At 50.9% G+C, this 21,964-nt stretch overlaps 2 protein-coding genes across 3 annotated transcripts in view; both read left to right on the top strand.

Moving 5' to 3' along the window:
• RAB11FIP5 (RAB11 family interacting protein 5) overlaps window positions 1-21,964 on the top strand; it is a 447,460-nt gene that overhangs the window by 64,683 nt on the left and 360,813 nt on the right. The gene's annotated exons all lie outside the window — the stretch shown is intronic.
• The window catches only part of SFXN5 (sideroflexin 5), a 101,508-nt gene that overhangs the window by 13,198 nt on the left and 66,346 nt on the right, over window positions 1-21,964 (top strand). The window contains 1 exon segment of the mRNA XM_068189182.1: window positions 7,570-7,647. Within this exon segment, the coding sequence (XP_068045283.1) occupies window positions 7,570-7,647 (78 nt within the window).

Below are 21,964 nucleotides of genomic sequence, written 5' to 3'. Positions count from 1 at the left end.
ATGGTTGGAATGATGATTTTAATTGAGTGTAATGAAGAAGGTCCATGGAGGGATAGTGTGATCAGGTGGACTCAGCCCATCTGACACCAGCCTGGCCACACCGTTAACACTCTGTGGGGAGTGAGACTAATTCCTGGTGAGATCAGAACCCAGGAGAGCTCCGAGGGGCTGCCTGTTGTCTGCTTTTGCTCCGTCTCATTGTTCGGAGCCCGGATCTGCAGAGCATCTTGCATTCCCATATTTGGGGCTGAAATGGAAGCAGGATTAGATGTATGTTATTTATACGAGCCATACCTTCTTACTCAGCAGATTGACTGTCTGTGTTTATTCAGTGTCACATCTGCTGGCTCCACTCGAACAAAAAGTTTCTGGCTCCTCTTGTCTGTCACTGTGGATCCAATACAATGGGGCCAGCTGGAGTCGAGTCTGCCGTGCGTGTCATCCCGGGGAGCAGGGAGACACCACCCCAAACGGGGCTCTGGCCACAGCTGCATCCCCACGGCCACAGCTGGGCTGGAGGTGGAACCCGTGGAGCTCGGGGCACGCTGAGATCACGCCCAAAACGCCAGCGTGAGCCCAGAGTGACGGCCAGGCTGTCCCATCCGTGGGGGTCTCCAGAGCCCCGTGCCCGGCCCTGGGGCTGGGAGGAGTGGTGCTGCTGGCACGGGGACCTGCCGGGCTCTGTGTGCCACAGACGGGCTCTGCAGGCTGCTCCAGCCGCGTGCAGGCACCCGCTGGCAGCCGAGGGGACGCACGGCTGGGATCTGCCAGGCAGCGACAGCCCTGCAGCCAGGGGACGAGGTGACAGCTCAGGCCCGGGGGTGCACGGGGCTCTGCACGGGTGCAGGGGTCTGTGGGACCCAGCGGAGCTGGCCCTGTGCTGGCCATCAGCCCAGGGCTGGGGCTGATCTCCTGCTGGGGCTCTTCTTTCTCCTCCTGAGCACCAGCCCGGGGACAAGGAGGCTCGGGGGGAATTTCGGGCTCTGCACAACCCCCTGAAAGGTTGGAACCAGGTGGGACTTGGGGTCTGCTCCCAGGGAACAGGGACAGGAGGAGAGGGAACGGCCTCAGGGGAGCCTCGGGGTGGGCATCAGCAGGAATTTCCTCGTGGAAAGTGGGGTCAGGAATTGGGATTGCCCAGGGCAGGGGTGGAGTGCCCATCCCTGGAGGGATTTCGGAGCTCTGTGGATGTGGCACTTGGGGACATGGGGCAGTGGTGGCCCTGGCAGTGCTGGGGATGGTTGGATGGGTCTCAGAGGGCTTTTCCAGCCTGAGCAGTTCTGGGATTGTGTGGTTCTGTCTCTCACACTGCTCAGGGGCTGGGTGAGGGTGCAGCAGCTGGCAGGGCTTGTTCCATGCTCTCCTCTCCAGAAGGTCCTGCAGGTGCTGTCCTGGCCCCCAGTGACTCCAGTCTGTGCCCAGGAGCCCCTTGGCACAGGGCTGGAGGGCTTGGATCCAAACCCCACCAGAGATCCCATGGGTGGAGGCTCATCCCAGCTGTGGTGGCACATGCACAGCCAACCCCAGGCTGAGGGACCAGCCCTGGCCCATTCCCTGTCCCATCCCAGCTGGACTCCCAGCCCTGGCCCATTCCCTGCCCCTTTCAGAGCTGGACTCCCAGCCCTGGCCCATTCCCTGTCCCATCCCAGCTGGACTCCCAGCCCTGGCCCATTCCCTGTCCCATCCCAGCTGGACTCCCAGCCCTGGCCCATTCCCTGTCCCATCCCAGCTGGACTCCCAGCCCTGGCCCATTCCCTGTCCCATCCCAGCTGGAATCCCAGCCCTGGCCCATTCCCTGCCCCTTTCAGAGCTGGAATCCCAGCCCTGGCCCATTCCCTGCCCCTTTCAGAGCTGGAATCCCAGCCCTGGCCCATTCCCTGCCCCTTTCAGAGCTGGAATCCCAGCCCTGGCCCATTCCCTGTCCCATCCCAGCTGGAATCCCAGCCCTGGCCCATTCCCTGTCCCATCCCAGCTGGAATCCCAGCCCTGGCCCATTCCCTGCCCCTTTCAGAGCTGGAATCCCAGCCCTGGCCCATTCCCTGTCCCATCCCAGCTGGACTCCCAGCCCTGGCCCATTCCCTGCCCCTTTCAGAGCTGGAATCCCAGCCCTGTCCCATTCCCTGTCCCATCCCAGCTGGAATCCCAGCCCTGGCCCATTTCCTGTCCCATCCCAGCTGCAATCCCATTCCCTGTCCCACTCCCTGCCCATTCCCAGCTGGATGCCCAGCCCTGGTGTTTCCAGCTGTGCCGCCCGTGCCCAGGCTGTGCCGGGCGCTGTCCCGGCGCGGCTGCAGCTCGCTGGGTGCTGGCAGGGCTGAGCTCTGAGAACATCCCCGCTGCAGATGGTCTGTCTGGCACCCTATTGTGAGAGCTGAGACCCCAGCAGCCACCACTAGAAGTGCTCGAGGTTTTTTTCCTCTGAGGAAAGGGGGTAAGGAAGGAATGAGACACTCTGGGGAAAAAAAAAAAAAAAAAAACAAAAAAAACAAAAAAAAAAAAAAAAACAACCAACCAAAAAAACCGTGGCTGTGTTTTGTTGGTTTTTTTTTTCTTTTTAATCGGGGGTGCTGTAAAATCTCGAGTGACACTTCATCCCACAGACAGCAGCAGAGAAAGCAAGCAACGGCAAATATTGAAACAGTGGCACAACCTTGCAGACAGAGCTGGTTTTTGCTGTTGAAAGGAGCTGAAGTGTAGTCTCAGGCATGAGCAGCGATGGAGAGGCGCTGGTGGAGCTGGGAGTGCTTGGCTTTCGGAGCTGCTGCACGTGGCCAAGTTCGCTCCCGGCTTTTTCTTGGAGGTTCTGGTTAAAAGAACGTGCTTGACTTTTCCAGAAGGAGCAGGAGGCGACCCTCGGTTTTCCCTGAATCTGGAGGCTGGGGGTGCTTGCTGGAGGTGCCTGAGCAGCCCAGAGCTGCGTGACAGGATCTCCTGAGCTCGGTTTAGCACTTTGTTCACTTTCTCGTCCCGCTCAGGACCCACTGGCAGGGCTGGTGCAGCGCTCCTTTCCCTGCAGAAGCTCCCTGTTGGGGATATTACAATACATTTTTCACAGTTCTATTTTTTAAAAAGTATTTAGTCTTATTTGTAAAGCCATCTTTTGAAACTTATTTCTAGTTCTATTTTTCTCTCAGCAATGTCTGTCCTATTCTATATATTTTAAAGTTAGTATTTCTTATCTTAAGGTTTGCATACAGATGTATGTATTTTTTCTCTCAACAATGTCTGCCTTATTCTATATATTTTTTAAGTTAGTCTTTCTTATCCTAAAGTTTGCATACAGATGTATACGATGTGGACTTTCTGTTAAGTTTTGAACGTTTTTTTTTTTTTTTTTTCGTTTTTTACAAATCTGTTTCCCACAGTTCCCCTCTGTCCCCGCGGAGCTGGGAGAGGACATTTATGGAGACTGCGATTTTTAAAAGCCGGCCCGAGCTTTTTTGTTTGCTGTTTGTTACCATTCTAAACAAGATGGGATCTGGCCAGGGTTGTTATAGTAACTACTAAGATTTCCTCAAGAGAAGGGGGAAAAAACAGCAGCGGGCCCCATTCATGCCTTGCTGCAGCTCTCCATTCAGAGAGCTCTGGGAGAGGGGAGGTGATTTCAGTGATTTCAGAGATTTCAGGGACAAAACCACGTCCCCGTAATGAGCACAATTGTACAACACGTAATTATTTACATTGAATTGTGCATCATCGTATGTAGTTATATTTATTGACAGAAATAGTAGTTCGTGTGATGTGATGTAATGTAAATAATGGCTAGTGTGATATAATGCAATGTATGGAATAGATAAATAATATAATGATATAATATAGTATATAATAATATAATATGGTATAATAATGTAGTGTAGTTAATGTAATATATAATGTAATATAGTGTAATGCAATATAAGGTAATTAAATATATAAAATAAAATATAATATAATAGTATATGATAGTATATAATATAATAGTATATAATATTATATCATATTATATAATATATATAATATATATTATATATAGAATATATATTATATATATATTATATATTATATATATTTTATATATTATATATATTATATATTATATATTATACATAATGTAATGTAATATATAATGCATTATATGATATGATATGATATGATATGATGATATGATATAAGGAATAGAATAGAATAGAATAGAATATGTGGATCACCCTGGGACAGTGGGAGGTGTCCCTGCCCATCCAGGGGGAGATCCTTAAGGTCCTTTCCATGCCCAGCCATGCCAAGGTTCCATGGTGTGATGCCATGAGCACAAATGGCTCTCCAGGATGTGCTGCTGGCACTCCCCGGCTCTTTGCCAGCTCTGGAGGCAGGAGGCTGCTCCTCCCTGGAGCTGCAGGCTGGCAGCTTCCACCCTGGCATTCCCTGGTCCTGCACAGCTGCCCTTTCTTGCCGTTGCCCTGTTCCGTGTGTCTGGAATGTTTGCAGGACAAGAGTCGGTCACTAATCGCTGCTTCCAGGTTGGGCTTCCAAGGAAACAACCAAGTCCCCTTTGACTGGGCTGCAAGGGAGGGAAGGAGCTTCCCTGGATCCATGGATCCTGCATGTGAGCTCCTGATAGCCCGGGAACTCAGGATGGAGCCCGGGGAGGCACCCAGGGCTTGGAACCCTGGCTGCTGAGGATTTCAGGCTTTCTGGGCTGCCAGGCTCTGACCCCCAGGAGAACACTGCACTGACCTGGGGCCGTGGAGAAGGGTCCCAAAATGGAATGGTGGGACTGGCATTGTGGCTGTGGAGTTTGGATAGAAGTGTGTGATGTCACAGGGTGAAAACTCAGAGTTTAAGGGTTTGGAATGTAGTAATAGATATGGAGCAAGATGGAGCTTTTAGGGTGGAGGCTGCTCCTTCCTTCTCCTCCTTCCTTCTCCTCCTTCCTTCTCCTCCTTCCTTCTCCTCCTTCCTCCTTCTCCTCCCTCCTTCTCCTCCCTCCTTCTCCTCCCTCCTTCTCCTCCCTCCTTCTCCTCCCTCCTTCTCCTCCCTCCTTGTCCTTCCTCCTTGTCCTTCCTCCTTGTCCTTCCTCCTTGTCCTTCCTCCTTGTCCTTCCTCCTTCTCCTTCCTCCTTCCTCCTTCTCCTTCCTCCTTCTCCTTCCTCCTTCTCCTTCCTCCTTCTCCTTCCTCCTTCTCCTTCCTCCTTCTCCTTCCTCCTTCTCCTTCCTCCTTCTCCTTCCTCCTTCTCCTTCCTCCTTCTCCTTCCTCCTTCTCCTTCCTCCTTCTCCTTCCTCCTTCTCCTTCCTCCTTCTCCTTCCTCCTTCTCCTTCCTTCTCCTACCTTCTCCTTCCTTCTCCTCCTTCTCCTCCTTCTCCATGGGTTTGGGTGGTTTTGTGCAATTGGATATAAAAGTCCGCATTGCGGGCACGGGTGGTTGGATATTGGGTTAAAAGTGAAAATAATTGAGGTGTCATTGCTTAATTGGACAGTTCATCCTTAAAGGCCTTGCAGAGAGAGAGATGGGGCTCCATTTTTAGTTTGTTGGAGTGGAGTGCTGCAGAACTCAGGGTTTGTGAGCCTGTGACAGAGATAAGAGCTGATAAACATCTGAGTCTGAACACAAAACACCATCTCGTGATTTAATCCCGACCCTGGCAGAAAAGAAGCAAAGCCTCCACACCCAGGAGCCCCAGAGGAGCCGGCCACACCGGGCAGCTTTGGGGCCGATATCCCGTGTTTCTGCGGTGTCCTGTGGCAGCAGTGCAGGAAGAGCTGCCGAACGCAGGGAGCTGGGGCCGAAGTGTTGGGCCGAGGTGGGTGTCCCTCAGCTGGAGGAGGGACTTGGCAAAGTGCGGCTGGGGCTCAGACTTTTGGGAGCCACTGCTCAGCGCTGCCCCGCTTTCCACACACCTGGCTAAAGTTGAACCAACCCCATGGAAGCTGCTCTTGGAATCCTGCGTTCTTCCTCTTGAGCCTGGGCAAACCAAAGAATTGTTCTGGCTACTTCTGCCCTGCTGGGGTTTTCTACTTCAATAAATACATACACTCGATGGAAATATATATTATTTTAAGAAAAGATGTATCTGTTGATATGCATATGTGTGTATATTTTATATATTCTCTCTATAATGTAGCATGAATATAGTATCTATTATATGCACTATATATACTAAGTATAATAGATAATATAATATAATTCAATCCGACATTAAAAATTATATTTTTTATAATATATATGATATAATACTTATATATAAGTATATAATTGTATTTATATTATTAAATATAAACACAATAATATAATAATATATATAATATATTTAATTATATATAATATACTTATATTATGAATATAAATAGTAGTTAATATAATAAAATGCAATATATATAATAGATAAAGTAGGATAATATGTGGATAATTATAAGTATAATATAATTATAATGTATTATTATATTAATATAATAGAATTATAAAGAATAGCATTATATGTGGATATATTATATATATTATAAGTGGATATATTATTTATGGACGTATTATTTTAATAATATGGATATACTATTTATATGTGGATATGTATTATTTATTGTTATCTGTTGATATATTATATCCACATATAATAATAAAGATATGTTACATCTCTTTTATATTATTTATTTTTTATTATATTAACTATTATTTATTTATTTTGTCTATATTACATGGAATGATATGGAATGATATGGAATGGTATGATATGATATTATACTAATATTATATTATATGGAATTATATGGAATTATATGGAATTATATGGAATTATATGGAATTATATGGAATTATATTATATTATATTATATTATATTATATTATATTATATTTTATGGAATTATATTATATTATATGAATATATTATTTGTATTATATATAAATATATAATATGTGGAATATAACGTAACATAATTTAATGTAGTGTTATATAATGTAATATATTGTGATGTAATATAATATAGTATAATATAGTATGGTATAGTGTAATGTATGATATGATATTATATAACATGTAATATATAATATGTAATATGATGTAATATATAATATAATATAATATAATATAATATAATATAATATAATATGATGTAATATGATGTAATATGGTATAATATGGTATGATATGATATGATATGATATGATATAATATAATATCATATAATATCATATAATATAATATGATGTAATATAATATAATATAATATAATATAATATAATATAATATAATATAATATAATATAATATGATGTAATATGATATGATGTAATATGGTATAATATGGTATAATATGGTATAATATGGTATAATATGGTATAATATGGTATAATATGATATGGTATGATATGATATGATATGATATGATATGATATGATATTATATAATATAATATCATATCATATCATATCATATCATGACAGTGGAGCGCCCTGGGGCAGTGGTGGGTGTCCCGCTGTCCCTGCCCGTCCTGTGGTGGTCCTCGGTGCCTCCCCTGCCCAGGCTCCATGGGCCGGTGTCGCGGGAACGCCCCGGGCAGTCCGTGCTCCGGGCGTTCAGCTCCTGCTGTTCCCTTGCAGAGCCGCCTGAAGGAAGCCGTGCAGCTGCTGGAGGATTACAAACACGGCACTCTGCCCCCGGGAGTCACCGACAAAGAGGTCAGAGCGAAAAACTCTTCATTCCGCTTCTTCCTGCGGCTCGGTGGGGAGGGCGCTGCTGCAGGGCGCTTTTGGTGGTCCTGTGGTCAAATACCGACTGCTCACTCAACTAAAGGGAAGAAGGAGTCACTTTTTTGGGTGGATGGAAGCTTTTTGTCGCCCCTGTGCGTTCTTTAGCAGCAGCCGTGCGGCCTCAGCCCCTGTTGCTATTATTATTCCTGTGCAATAATTTCCACTTCTGCCCAGGTGCCACCCTCGTCTGGGCTGCACCAGCTGGAGCTGGAGCTGGAGCTGGAGCTGTGGCAGCTGCAGCGGGGCGTTCCTGCCCCGGGATGGGAGCAGGAGGCTGTGCAATGCTCACGGGGATTGGGGTTCCTGAGGAAAGCGTCGATTTTGGGTCCTTGGGACGGAGGGGTGGGCTGGGTGATCCCTCCAAGACCACATCAGTCCCGTTTCCTGGAGTTTTTCCCAATATTCCTCTGCACATGGAACTTGTGGAAGCAGCGATGAGGATTTCAGAGGAATCAAACTGCTTTGGAGTGTTTTACCTCCAGGTCAGTGCCATGAAACAAAAAATTGATGAATTTTTTGTGGGTGTTACCTCAAACTCTTCCCCATTCCTGTCCATGTGGAGACTCCTGACCGTGACACCAACCCAGGGGCTTTTTTTGTGGCTCTGTGTGTGCATCCAGCACAAAAGGAATCAGTTCTGTGTGATTTAATGTCCTATAAAGGTGAATTGATGTCAGGGCTGCCTGAGGGGATGTAAGGAGCAGCAGTTCCAGTGCACTCCCAAATAAACAGGGATGGAAGTGCTGGGGAGCTTTTCCCCCACACCCTGTAGGTCAAAAAGCCTCTTTTACCTTTTTTCCCCTGTTCACAAGTGACAATTCCTTCTCATCAAAGACAAATACAGGAGGTAAATGAAGGAAATTAAAATTCCTGTTCCCTTCAGAAAGGGGCAGCTGGTGTGGTAGGTGCTGTGCTGGGGAAGAGGAGCAGCTTCCACAAAAAATAAATAAATGGGAGATTGTCACGAGGCAGTGGCCTGCTGCTCTCCTGATGTCACTGTGCTCTTCCCAGCAGCATCTGATGGGAAGGAGAAGGGGTTGGGGAGAAGAAGGGACTGGGGAGGAGGGAGAGATTGGGAAGGAGAAGGATGGGAAGGAGAAGGGATTGGGAAGGAGGAAGGATAGGATGGAGAAGGAGCTAGGAAGGAGGAAGGATGGGAAGGAGCAGGGATGGGAAGGAGAAGGAGCTGGGAAGAAGGGAAAGATGGGAAGGAGAAGGGATGGGAAGGATGGGAAGGAGAAGGGACTGGGAAGGAGGGAAGGATGGGAAGGAGAAGGGATGGGAGGGGTGGGAAGGATGGGAGGGAGGGAGGCAGGAGTGAGGCAGCAGCAGTGACTCAGCCCCATCTGCCCGAGGCAGATGACACACAGCCTCTCTCGGTGACAAACCACGCAGACTTTTGACCTACATTTCACAGAGCGACAAAGCCAGGCTCTTGCCAGAGTTCATTCAGAATTCCAGTGGGGGAGAGGCAGCAGAGGCCTCCTGGGAGGAAACCCAGGTGAGGGAGGGGAAGGAAATGCTGGGAAAAGGCCTTTCCTGGGAAATGCCCTATGGTAAGGACAGTGGGTGTGGGGTGAAACTGTGCCCAGCTCCCTTTGGTGGCAGAGGGGTTGGGGTGGGATCTCAGCAAGAGCTGCTTGTGTTTAATAACTGCATTGATTAAACCAAAGCGCGGCAGGACCCGAGTGAGCACCTGCACCCCTGGAGTGTCCCGGGCCAGCTGGACAGGGATGGGAGCACCCTGGGACAGTGGGAAGTGTCCCTAAGGTCCCTCCAACCCAAACCATCCCAGGTTCCACGGGCAGGTCCCAGGCTGTGGGGCTGGAATGTTGTCCCAGGGTGCCACAGCCACTGCACGGGAGGTGAGGATGGAGGGACGGGCAGCCGGTGACCTCAGGGAGCCCGGGCTGCTGTGGGACACACAGAGCCACGGTTCTGGGGTGGCTGCAGCTGCCTTGGTGACCTGGGGAAGGATCCCTGGAGCAGCAGGGCTGGTCCTTCTGTGCCCCTGGGGCTGCCTGGGTCTGTGGAACAGGAGGGAAATTGGCCACTGGAGTCATGGAATTGTTCAGCTTGGAAGAGCCCTCTGAGATCAACCATTCCAGCCGTTCCCCAGCACTGCCACCACTGCCCCACGTCCCCAAGGGCCGCATCCACAGGGCTTGGAAATCCCTGCAGGGATGGGGACTCCAGCCCTGCCCTTCCCAGGATGGAATTCTCCCAATGGAATTCTGCCCTGAGGCTGTTCCCTCTCCTCCTGTTCCTGGGCCTCTCACTCCCATCGTCCCCACCCCAAATTTGATCCAAAGCCACCTGGAAAATGCATTTTTGCTTTCCTGGAGCTGAGACTGACAGATTTCCTCGCTTTTCCATGCACCACTCTCTGCAGGATGGGCTCTGGCTGAGAGGCAGTAACAATTTGCAGTTTTCTGGTGCTAATTTGGGGAAGGGGAGCTCTGGTGCTCTGGAGAGGAGCCTGGTTTGTGGCACACCTGCAGGGATTGGTGCTGGAATAAGGGACTGAGCCGCATCCTGTGTGACAGCCGAGCGTGCCACTCCTCTGCTGCACTGCTGAGGTGGCCACGCGTGGCAGGACACCGGCAGATGGAGGCAAATTTGATTTCTGACTGATTTTGGGGGGGTTTTACCCCTCTCTGCCTGGGATCTGAGCTGATCCCTTTGTGCCCCGTGGGCAAGGAGTGGATGTTGGAGCTGTGACCTGGGAACACGGCGTCTGAGCGAGGATAAATTGCGGTTATTGCTCGGCGGAAAGGCTGGGTGGCACTTCACTGATCTCGAGGCAGAATTGGCTTTATCTCCTTCAAGAACTGCTTCCTGCTTGGTTGCTTGAACCCCTCATGAGAGAAATGCTGCTCACTTTCAAAAATTCAAAAGCCTTAGTGAAACCTGATCAAAAATACAACAGAAGGCTGAAGGGAGGAAATATTCCGGCGCCGGGAGCAGAGGATTCTTTCCCACCATGTGCTCATGCACACAGTGCAGGTTTTGCCTTTAACTGAGAGCCAAGCTCCACGGGGCTGCCGTGTCCCGCTCAGAACCGCTGCCCCTGGGCACACAGAGCCCCCTGAGCGGGCTGAGCGAGAGCCACCATCCCCTCCAAGGCTCCCCAACCACCTGGGCAGGGCTTGGGCGCCTTAATTCTCCAAGAAGCCAACACTCCCCCCCTGAGGAAGCAGCTCGGAGATGAGGCAGACGAGTTGTTTTGACAGAGCTCTTCAGCAAGCTCCCGGCTGAGGCTCCCTGGTGGAGCAGCGTTTGACAGAGCTCGAATCCCTGCGCCTCTCATTCAGAAATCCACGGCGAGGGTGGCAGGAGCTGCAGCCTCCCAGCAGCTCTGCACAGTCCCTGGCGCCTGCTGAGATGGTTTCACCACATGAGGAGTGGAAAACACAGAGCCTAAAGCTATGTCACAGCAAGCAGCTCCTCCACACGCAGCTTCTTGACAGGGTTCTGGTGGAACCAGCCTTGCTCTGCTGCATTTCCCAGGCAGATTTTTCCAAATGAGCTGGAATGGAACAGTTATGGGCTATCTAAAGATAAAAAAACCTCTCAAGAGCTGCGATTGTGCTTGCAGCACTTGCCCAGGACCATCTCTGAGGCGGTTTCCAGAAGAAATGCTGGAGCACTGGACAGCAGCAGTGCCAGCTCCTGCAGCTCTGCCCCTTCCAAGCCTCTCCACCCTCCCAGAGGCTCCTGTTCTTCCTCCTGAACTGGATTTCACTGCTCAGGAAAGTGCCCATTAACTCAAGGTGGGAAAAAGCCATTTCTGGGGCCTCATTAGCAAAAATGAAGAATTGATCTCTCACCTGTCGATAGCTGCTGCACTGCTGAGAGCTCCTTATTGAGGGGGGCTGTGGGGCTTATTCCTACATTAGAAAGATGTTTTAAAAACAGGATTTTCAGCCTGCCTGTATCAATTATGTGCTCAGCAAAACAGCGGAGAAAGAGCTGCTTGATCAGTATTTATTCAGGGGAGCAAGAAAACACACTCCATTTCTTCAGCTGAGCTTATTTCCTCCAGTTTTTATTGAAATATTTAAAAGCCAGGCTTGTTTTTTTTATGAAATATGCAGCTGAGTGTTTGTTAAAATGCCCCCAACCCCAAACATTCTGTGCAGTGGGAATACCCCACACTGTCATTAATCTCCCTCTACAGCAGGCTCTTAGGATTTCCTAATTTTTCTTGAAATGAAAAGATATCTTTGCTAATTGCACCTGTTTGGGGTGGTTTGCTGCTCTCTTGGTTGTTTGGGTTAAATATTTGAGGAGGATTAGAGAAGATGTTCAGGGGAGAAAGCCCCTGATGGCCCTGGGGAGGTGAATTTGGGTGATGGAACTCGGTGGATCCAGGAATGTTTGATGGAAACAACATGTGTTTCCTAGCAGGGCTGAGAAGTTTTAGACATTTAGAATTTTTTGCTGTGGGAAGCGCCAGAGAATTTGTGGGGTTTGGTGAAATTCCTCCTCCCTGGTCCTGGGTGTCCCCCTGGGGCTCCTGCAGAGGGTGAGGTGCAGTGGCAGCTGCTGCTCCCTGCGTCCCCTCTCATCCCCCTGTCCCAAAAACAGGCCCCAGAGGAGGGTATGGGAGGAGGGAAAGGAAATGTGGAGGATTTGTGCTGATGGAGAAACTGCTCCAGCTGTCACTTATGCACCACCAGTTCTAGCTCTGCAGGTATTGATTCATGGAGTCATGGAATGGGTTGGGTGGGGAGGGACCTCAAATCCCACCCAGTGCCACCCCTGCCACGGCAGGGACACCTCCCGCTGTCCCAGGTGCTCCCAGCCCCAGTGTCCAACCTGGCCTGGGGCACTGCCAGGGATCCAGGGGCAGCCACAGCTGCTCTGGGAATTCCAGCCCAGCCCCTGCCCACCCTCCCAGCCAGGAATTCCTTGCCAAGATCCCAGCCCAATCTCCCCTTTCCCAGTGGGAGCCATTCCCTGTGTCCTGTCCCTCTGTCCCTTGTCCCCAGTCCCTCTCCAGCTCTTCTGGAGCCCCTTCAGGGACTCTGAGCTCTCCCTGGAATTTTCCCTTCTCCAGGGGAACATTCCCAGCTCTCCCAGCCTGGCTCCAGCCCTGGAGCAGCTCCTGGCCCTGTTATTGCCCTTCCAGAAAGATCCCTTCGTTCTTTGCGCTTTGTGCTCCTCATTTCACCATGGAATCCCTGAAGGTTTCCCTGGAAGGGACCTTAAGGATCACCCAGTGCCACCCCTGCCATGGCAGGGACACCTCCTGCTGTCCCAGGCTGCTCCTTTAATGGTCCCAGGGTACCTCAGCCAGAATTCCTCAGGGACTGGGAGTGGGATGTGCTGAGGGTCCCTCCCTGCCTTGGATGTCCCTTTGCTGGATGTCCCTGTCCCACATGTCCCTGCTGTCCTGTCCCTGTCCTGCTGTCCCTGTCCCCACTGTCCCTGTCCCCACTGTCCCTGTCCCCACTGTCCCTGTCCTGCTGTCCCTGTCCCCACTGTCCCTGTCCTGCTGTCCTGTCCCTGTCCCCACTGTCCCTGTCCCCACTGTCCCTGTCCCCACTGTCCCTGTCCCGCTGTCCCTGTCCCGCTGTCCCCTGCTGTGCCAGGCCCGTTCCCGCTGCCGCTCCGTGGCCGCTCCCGGGGCTGGCAGGATCTGTCCCCAGAGCCCCGGTGGCTGCTGCGAGTGGGAAGGTGCAAATGACACACACGAGGGCTCTGGGAGCCAATTTGCAGCAGAAGGTGGAGACTGTAACATATCCAATTCCAACTGCAGGCAGGGCGGGCAATTCCCAAAGTGCCTCCTGGAGGGAATCTCCGCTGGAGGGAAAAGTTTTCATTTCAGGCAGTGGCTTCTGCCCTGGAAGCAAGGGCTGTCAAACACCAGCCTGGTGAACAAGGACCACGAGCCAGCTTGCTTAAACGTGGCCTTTTCCCTGTTTTGGGAATGTTGGTGCCGGGTTTAGCCTCCAACCAAAAGGCTGTGCCAAATGCAGGGCGTAAGGATGTGGCTTTTGTCCCTTATCCCACTAATCTGTGGGGTTGCATCTGAGTCCTCTGAGTGCGTGAGTGCCTCTCCCACCCTGTCCCAGAGCCCAGCACAGACTGGGGGAGCAGACTGGTGCTGGCAGGGCAGCACTGGTGAAGGGTGAGGGAAGCAGCGCTCGGTGGCTACCAGCCCCAGAGGGACTGAAATCCCTCCTCTTCATGCCACAGCTGCTTCTCCTGGGGGGGGGTCTGTGCTCCAGAAAAACCCTTTGCAAGGCTGAGGAACCTGGGTGTGCTCAGGGCTTGGGCACCAAAGATCTGCCTTGGGAGGTTGGCAGGTGGGTATCAGCACTGGGGGGATTTCGTGATGAACTTCAGGTTTGTTCATCACTTCTTCCCCCGAAATACTTTCATTTTCTTAGCTAGAATTCCCTGCGGTCATTCCATGTCTGAACTGCTCTTCCTTCTCCTTGCAGGCTGAATTTTGGCCTCAGAAATTGGGGTAGGAAGAGCTGCTGAGCTCCTGGTTTCATGTCAGTGCTCCAAATCTTGCCCAGCAGCAGCCCAGGATGCTGGAAAGCTGCTGGAAATCGGCATCGGAGCCCGATTTCCCCACTCGCGGGTTCCCACCGCCCCACCCTGCAAGTGCAGCACCTCAAGGAGCAGTGGGGCGCAGTCCAAGGCGTGCAGAGTGGAGGTCCCTCAGCCCCCGTCCCTGTCCCCTTGCCGGGCTGGCTCCTCCCGGTGCTGCTGCCAGCAGAGAGAGGCAAAGAGCCACACGGCAGCGGCAGCGGCTGGGGGGCTCTGCAGGGGGAGAGCCGCTTTTCCCCTGCGAGCTTTGGAGTTTTTTAATGCCAGCGAGAGGTTTAAAGGCGCAGCTCGTTAATGAAATTGTGAGAAATGCTACTCGCTTGCAAAAAAAAAAAAAAACCTGAAAGGTTTATTAAAACCTGATCAAAAATACAACAGAAGACGGAATAGAGAAAATATTACAGCACTGGGAGCAAAGGATTTTTCCCACCATGTGCTCACCCACGTAATGGAGGTTTTGCCTTTTAACCCTTCAGCCCCTCCCAAAGTTCTGCCCATCGACTCCTTTTTGTGGTCCAGTGCTGGAGTTTACTTCCTTAAATCTTGATTGGCGGGCAGCTGTTGCCACAGTAACAAACCAAATGTCCTCCCAAACGTCCCGAACCCCGGCCCCCCCGATAACAATGCAACGGGGGTAAAACATAACTAGAAATCTGTAAAACTTCTCTCTTAATTCTCTATCGAACATATATACATAGAGATTTATAGACTTCTCTATTAATTCTCTATTAAACTTATATACATGTATATATTTCTCTCTAGAAATTCTATATTAAACATATATATAGACTTCTTTTTATTGTGTATTAAACATATATACATATATATAGACTTATCTCTATTAATCCTCTATTAAACATATACACATATATAGATTTATCTCTATTAATCCTCTATTAAACATATACACATATATAGATTTCTCTCTATTAATTCTCTATTAAATAGATACACATATATATACTTCTCTCTATTAATTCTCTATTAAATATATACACAGATATATAGATTTATCTCTATTAATTGTCTATTAAACATATATATATACCTATTAATTCTCTATTAAACGTATAAATACATATATATTTCTCTCTATTAATTCTCTATTAAATATATACACAGATATATAGATTTATCTCTATTAATTGTCTATTAAACATATATACATATATATTCCTCTCTATTAATTCTCTGTTGAACATATATACATGATATTTGCCTTTTAACTGCGCGAGTCGGCCATGGCATTCCTCATGTATCACAAAGCGCAGCTCATTAATGAACTGCAGCTCGTTAATGAGGGGCTGCCCTCGGTCTGGCAGAGGCGCTGCCTGTTCGTGTCTCCTGTTCGCCCCCGGAGTTCAGATGAGAGCTGGCACGGCTGTGCTCCGTGCCCAGACTATGGGGAGGGAGGTGTGAAGCCATGGCAGTGCCAGCAGTGCCACGGCTCTGCCTCCTTCTCCCGGCCATGTGTTCCCACCTCCCGAGCCTCGCACTGGCACAGCTGGCTGCTTCAGGGAGCTGAGCTTAATAAAAACTCGGCTCCCTTCCCCCTCTCCCCAAATTCTTCCTTTTCTGCCTCGCGTTTTCCTTGCTCTCCGTGCAGGGTGAGGGATGGGACGGGGGATCAGGGGTGGTGGGGCCGTGGTGCCCGAACAGGAGCCAGCTGGAGCTGCTGCAGGGGGGATGAAAGATAGAATTTTATCAAATTTCTATTTTTTTCTATTAAATTTCTATTCAGATACAATTTTTGTTGGTAAAGAATCAACAATAAACCTGAAGCGGAGGCTGGAAATTAATCCAGCCATCATAAAACCAGCAATAAGCACCCTGAGCTGCGGATCTCGGCTGGCTAAAATCCTTGTAGCCACCAGACACCGGGTTTAGGGTTTTTGATCCACCTCTCCCGCCTTGCTGTAGGATCATGGGCTGGAGAGGACCTGGGGAGGTCACGGCTCCCCGGATTTGCTGCTGGGATCCTGCCCGGTCATTTCGGTGGGTGTTCACCTGCACCTCCTGCCAAAATGCAAGAGCAGCGATTTGTGAGCGACCACGGGCGGCGACCCAGCTCCATCGCTTTGTACCCTCAGCTTCACCCCTCGGCATCAGGGGGAGAGGAAACAAAACGGGGGGAAATTCACAGCAAGCCCACCGCGGGCGACGTGCAGCAGGCAGCTCTCTGCAGAGGTCCCTTGGAGACAGACACTCGCTGTTCCCCAGCCAGCCCCTTCCTGCGCGTTGGCGGAGCCTGAACCGTGCTGTGTCACTTGTGCCTTCTCACTCCTCAGCCGCTCCAAATGCACTTCTGGCAACTCGCTGTTTTGAAACTGTTTCATTTCTCCCCCATTAGGATCGGTGAAGTGAAAAGAGGCTCAGCGGCTTAATGGGCACGTATTTATTGCTGTGTTCTTGCCTCAATCAGGTTAGCAGCGGGGAGAGCCGCTCACGCCGCCCCAGCCGCAGCAGAGGACAATGAATCCATCAGGGACTAAGAGCCTCCCTTTTGGGGAATAATGGCTTTTCCTGACAGTGTTGATGAAGAGCGAAGAGGTCCATTTGCAGTAAACTGTAATTTTTCCCCCCTCTGGTCTCCTGCAGGATGCGATAGACCCGGGATGTGTCCTTGTCCTGCTGCTCCCTTTTCTTGGCAGGAAAGTGCCCCTTTTTTGGCCAAGGGTTGGGCTTGGGTTTTCCACCCTCTGCCATGGGAATATTCTCGGTGTCACTGAGGTGAGTGGGGTTTAGGCATCACTGTAGGACAAAAGGCACGGGGGGAGCTGCAGATGCACCTCAAAGGAGCCTCCCTGGTCCCCGGGTGCTGCTCCTGCTGCTTCTCCTCAGCCACAGACCGGCTTGGTTTGGTCCCATCAGCTCGGGATTTAGGGAGCTCATCCCAAGTCAGGTTACAGAGCTGATTACATCTGCCAGCTTGGTGTGGCTAAAATGAGATGAAACAAATCTGATCTGCAGCAACCTGAGCTGGATTAAGGAGCCCAGGGAGGGGTTGGGCACCTCCAAAGGTGCCATCCAACCCAAACTACTCCATGATCCCAGTGGTATCCATGTCCTCCTCCAGCCCTGGTGCAAGGATGGTTTTCAGTGAATGATTCTCACTCTGCTGAAGCCTTTCCAGGAGAGTGCTGGGAGGATTAATTAGTTAATGTTTATTGAGTGCTGGGAGGCTGCACCGTGTTATTTCAGAGCTGATTTTATCCGTGGGGACTCGATTTTGGTTCCACCCACTCTTGGTTTGGGATCTGGCAGCAGCTCCTGGTGCTGGGAATCAGCAGGGCCGGGGCAGTGCCCGTCCCTGTGCTGGCACTGCTGGGGCACCTCCAGTGCTGGGGCAGCTCTGGAGAGCCCTGGAGGGGCTGGAGCATGGCCAGGGCAGGGAACGGAGCTGGGAAGGGGCTGGAGAGCTCCTGAGGGAGCTGGGAAGGGGCTGGAGAGTTCCTGAGGGAGCTGGGAAGGGGCTGGAGAGTTCCTGAGGGAGCTGGGAAGGGGCAGGAGAGTTCCTGAGGGAGCTGGGAAGGGGCTCAGCCTGGAGCAAAGGAGGCTCAGGGGGGACCTTGTGGCTCTGCACAGCTCCTGCCAGGAGGGGACAGCTGGGGGGGTCGGGCTGTGCTCCAGGGAACAGGGACGGGAGGAGAGGGAACGGCCTCAGGGGAGCCCCAGAGTGGGCATCAGCAGGAATTTCCTCATGGAAAGGGTGCTCAGGCACTGGAAGTGCCCAGGGAGGTTTGGAGTGTCCATCTCTAGAGGGATTTCAAAGCCCTGTGCATGTGGCACTTGGGGACGTCGGCAGTGGTGGCCCTGGCAGGGCTGGGGATGGTTGGGTGTGATTGTCTGAAATCTTTTCCAACCTGAACAATTCCCCGATTCTCTGATTCCACTCGGTGACTCAACAATGCTCAGAATAGCAAAGGAGTTTTGGCTCCCAGGAGGAGCCTCAGGTGCCCCTGTGCTGCCTCATTTCCATGTCAGGAGGGGCAGAAATGAACAGAGCCCTTTGAGATTTATCCCACTCGTGGGCTCCGTTGAGCTTTGTGTCCTGAAGAACCAAAACCTCCCTAATGCCGAGATTTTAGAAGCAAGGCTGTAAAAACTCCGCTGGGGAGATTTCCTGTGAGGAACAAGAAGAGCTATAGGATGGTGTTATCTGGTTTTCCAGGTTTATCAGGGATGCCAGACTGTTCCATATCTGTGAGCAGCTGGAGTTGGGCTGGTTTCCCCCCCCCTTATTTCAATCAATTAAACAACTGGGATTATTGGGGAAGCACATCTGGAGTGGAGGCTGCCCTCCCAAGGGCCAGGAAGGGAGATGGTGTGCTCCAGGAGAAGCTTTGCTGCATCCCACGTTCTGCAGCACCCAATATTTGGAATTCAGCGTGGGCTGGGTGATCCGAGCTGTGCTTTAATAAACCTCACAAGCCCCGGAGTGTGAAACCACTGGCAGCTCCTGACGGGGTGCAAACTCCAGGCTGTTACCTCGTTAAAATCTGCATTTCCTGGGTGCAGGCGGGGCCTGGTGGAAGGTGAGAACATCGCTGGTGGAGCAGGAAGGGAACGGCTTTTGAAATGGAACTGGCTGGACAGACGAAATCAATTAACTAAAAATACTCGTTTTTCAATGATCTCCTCTTCAGCCCTGTCCTTACAAAGGGGTTTTGTCGTGTAACGGGGCAAAGTCCAGCCCAGGCAGACCCCGCTGAAGGCTCTCTGCAGGACTTCAACCCCTGGGTTTTCCTTTCCACCTTGGGCTCATCTACCCCGTGACTCCTAATTAGTTCTTTGTCTATAACTGTGCCTCGTCATTACGAGTGGTTAATGAGTGATTAATCAATAAGGGCTTTTCTCCAGGCAGTTATTCCTGGCTTGGCATAGCTGGAGCAGGCACCCATGGATTTAGGATCAGTTCTCAAAGGGTGGCACCAGGTGCTTTTAAGATGAAGGAGGATTAGTTTGGAATAGAAATAAGGCAGGAGATTTTTATGGAGGGGGTGACAAATAAATTCCTGTCTCTGAGTGCAGGACTGTGGAATGTTCCCGTGTTTAATAGGCGGAGGCTCATCCATTAAGGAGAACTGGAACCCTCCGTGCTGTTTTTATAGTGACAGGTGTTGGTGAGGAGATTGGGGCTGGATGGATTCTTTAAATAAATTCTTTTTTTTTTTTTTTTAAGCTATCTCTAAGCTGCAATTCTGCAGCTAAATCAGGATTGCTAATGAATGTCCTGATAAGCAAAGATCACATCTATTCCTGAGATTTATTCCAGTCTCCATCTCCTCACCGCAGCTTTGGTTCTCTTCAGATTCTGGTGGTCTTTGAGACCCTGCCTTAAACATCATCATGGCATTTAAGGTGATGTTTCTGGATAACTGAACTCAGCGCTTGAGTTCATAAAATCCCAGAATGCTGGAATGGTTTGGTTGGGAGGGACCTTAAATGCCACCCAGAGCCACCCCTGCCATGGCAGGGACACCTCCCACTGTCCCAGTTGGATCCAACCCCAGTGTCCAACCTGGCCTGGGACACTGCCAGGGATCCAGGGGCAGCCCCAGCTGCTCTGGGAATTCCAGCCCAGCCCCTCCCCACCCTCCCAGCCAGGAATTCCTTGCCAAGATCCCAGCCCAATCTCCCCTTTCCCAGTGGGAGCCATTCCCTGGGTCCTGTCCCTCTGTCCCTTGTCCCAGTCCCTCTCCAGCTCTCCTGGAGCCCCTCCAGGCCCTGCAAGGGGCTCTGAGCTCTGCCTGGAGCCTTCCCTTCCCCAGGGGAACATTCCCAGCTCTCCTAGCCTTTCCTCCCAGCAGAGCTGCTCCAGCCCTGGGATTATCCTGGAGCCTCCTCTGGGCTCTCTCCAGCAGCTCCAGCTCCTCCCTGTGCTGGCACCCCCGGGCTCACGGCTTTAAAACTGCTACAGTGGTGACAAAGTGGTGACTCTTCCTCAGAAAAACTGTAGAAAAATCAGAATCCTGGAAAGGACAGGTGGGAATCTCTTCCATGAGTCCTGAAAAGACGGGTCTGAGACCACTTGTGAACAGCCTGGAGCTGATTCCTGCCCATCCATGAGGGACTGCTCCATGAAGCAGAGCCTGACCTGACCCGTGTGGTCTCCCCCTGCTCTGACCTAGGGGAGAGTTGCAGTGGCCACAGGCTGGAGAAAAGTGGCCACTCCTGCCTGCCTGGGTGGAGAGTGGAATGTTGGGATAACACTGCTCCAGCCCTCTGGTCTTCCCTGGTGCAATCCCACCCTTGAGCACCCAAAGCTGAACAGAAGCAAAGCCCCTGTGGGGCTCTGAGCCATCCAAGGGAAATGCTCCCTGGCAGGAGACTCTCTTGACCCAGGCTGGTCATTCCCAGCCATCCTGGACTGAAATCTAAAACCCAGCACGGATCTGGAGTGGTTCCCTGGGCTCCAGAGCAGATTTCCCAGCAGGGTGGATGAGGTGGGAGCGTGGCTGTTCCTCCAGGACAGCCGGAGAGGGCGGGAATGAAATCCCACCAAAACCAGAGACTGCTCTGCAAAGCAGCCCCGGGCTGGCAGGACTGTCAGGGAGCTGGAGCTGCTGGAAAACACTGCAGACAGAACAGGAATTAGAGGAGAAAGAAGTGAAAATGAGCTGGCAGAATCCTGAGGTGACTCATCAGGTGCATCTTGTGAAGTCTCTTTGGAGAAGTAATGAAACCGCGTGTTCTAACAATATTTGCACTGCAGCAGGGAAAGGCATAAATATTGGGATCAATTAATGAAATTAGAGAATTTGACCAAAAAAGCCCTCGTGCTGGCTCAGAAACCATCCCTCTTCCTTTTTGCTGGTGTCAGTGCCTGCAGTTGGAGAGGAAAATCCCACAGTTCTGTTTCCCACCCCGCACAAAGGGGATCTGGGCAGCTCTGGGGTCACTGGGATGTGCTGGGGAGGCGCCTGGAGCCCCAGGAATTCCCCCTGCGCCCTGTGGAAGTTCTCCAGCTGCTGGGCAGGCAGAGAGCTGCTGGCTGTTGGGCGTGGAGCCTCCTTCCCTTTGGGTTTTGGGATTCAGGATGGTCCTTCGTGTGTCCCAGCCTGTTTTCCACCAGGGAAAGGGGGAATGATGATTTCCTTGGGAAGGGAAGTTTTCCTCAGGACAGCTCCTGTGTGCATGTGACACTTAGATCTTCAGTTCCTCATCACAGGCAGAGGAGCTCATCACAGCCCTTCATTTTGGAGCATGGGATGAGCTGGGAGTGAAATTTGGGGTTGTTGGTATCAGTGGGTCAATTAATGCAATTTTTAGCAGATTAATTACCTTATTCCAACAGCATTTCAATGGATTTATATGTGGGACTGGCAACAAACCTGGGGTGAGGGACGAGGCTCAATAAACACCCTGAGCTCAGCAGGGTGAACACCTGATGTGCAGGCGGTGCCCCAGCACCTGGGTGGGTTTTGGTGGGGAAACCGTGAGCCAAAAAGAGCCATCACCATCCTGGGATGTGGCAGCAGCAGGAGCAGAACTCCCCAGGTTCTCCTGCCCCGGGATTGGCTCCGGCACAACTCTCCTTGGAATAATTCCCCTGGTTCCTGGCGGCCTCCACTCAAGAGGATGTTGACAAATTGGAGAGAAGTAAAGGAGCCACGAGGGTGGGGAGAGATTGGCAAAGGAGCCCTGCCAGGGAAGCAGCCAGGCTCCTGGCTCTCAG

Source organism: Anomalospiza imberbis, chromosome 4 (assembly GCF_031753505.1).
Source record: "Anomalospiza imberbis isolate Cuckoo-Finch-1a 21T00152 chromosome 4, ASM3175350v1, whole genome shotgun sequence".
In the NCBI taxonomy this organism is placed as follows: Eukaryota; Metazoa; Chordata; class Aves; order Passeriformes; family Viduidae; genus Anomalospiza; species Anomalospiza imberbis.
The sequence above is the reverse complement of the archived record's forward strand: the minus strand, read 5'-3'. Positions and strand labels throughout refer to the sequence as shown.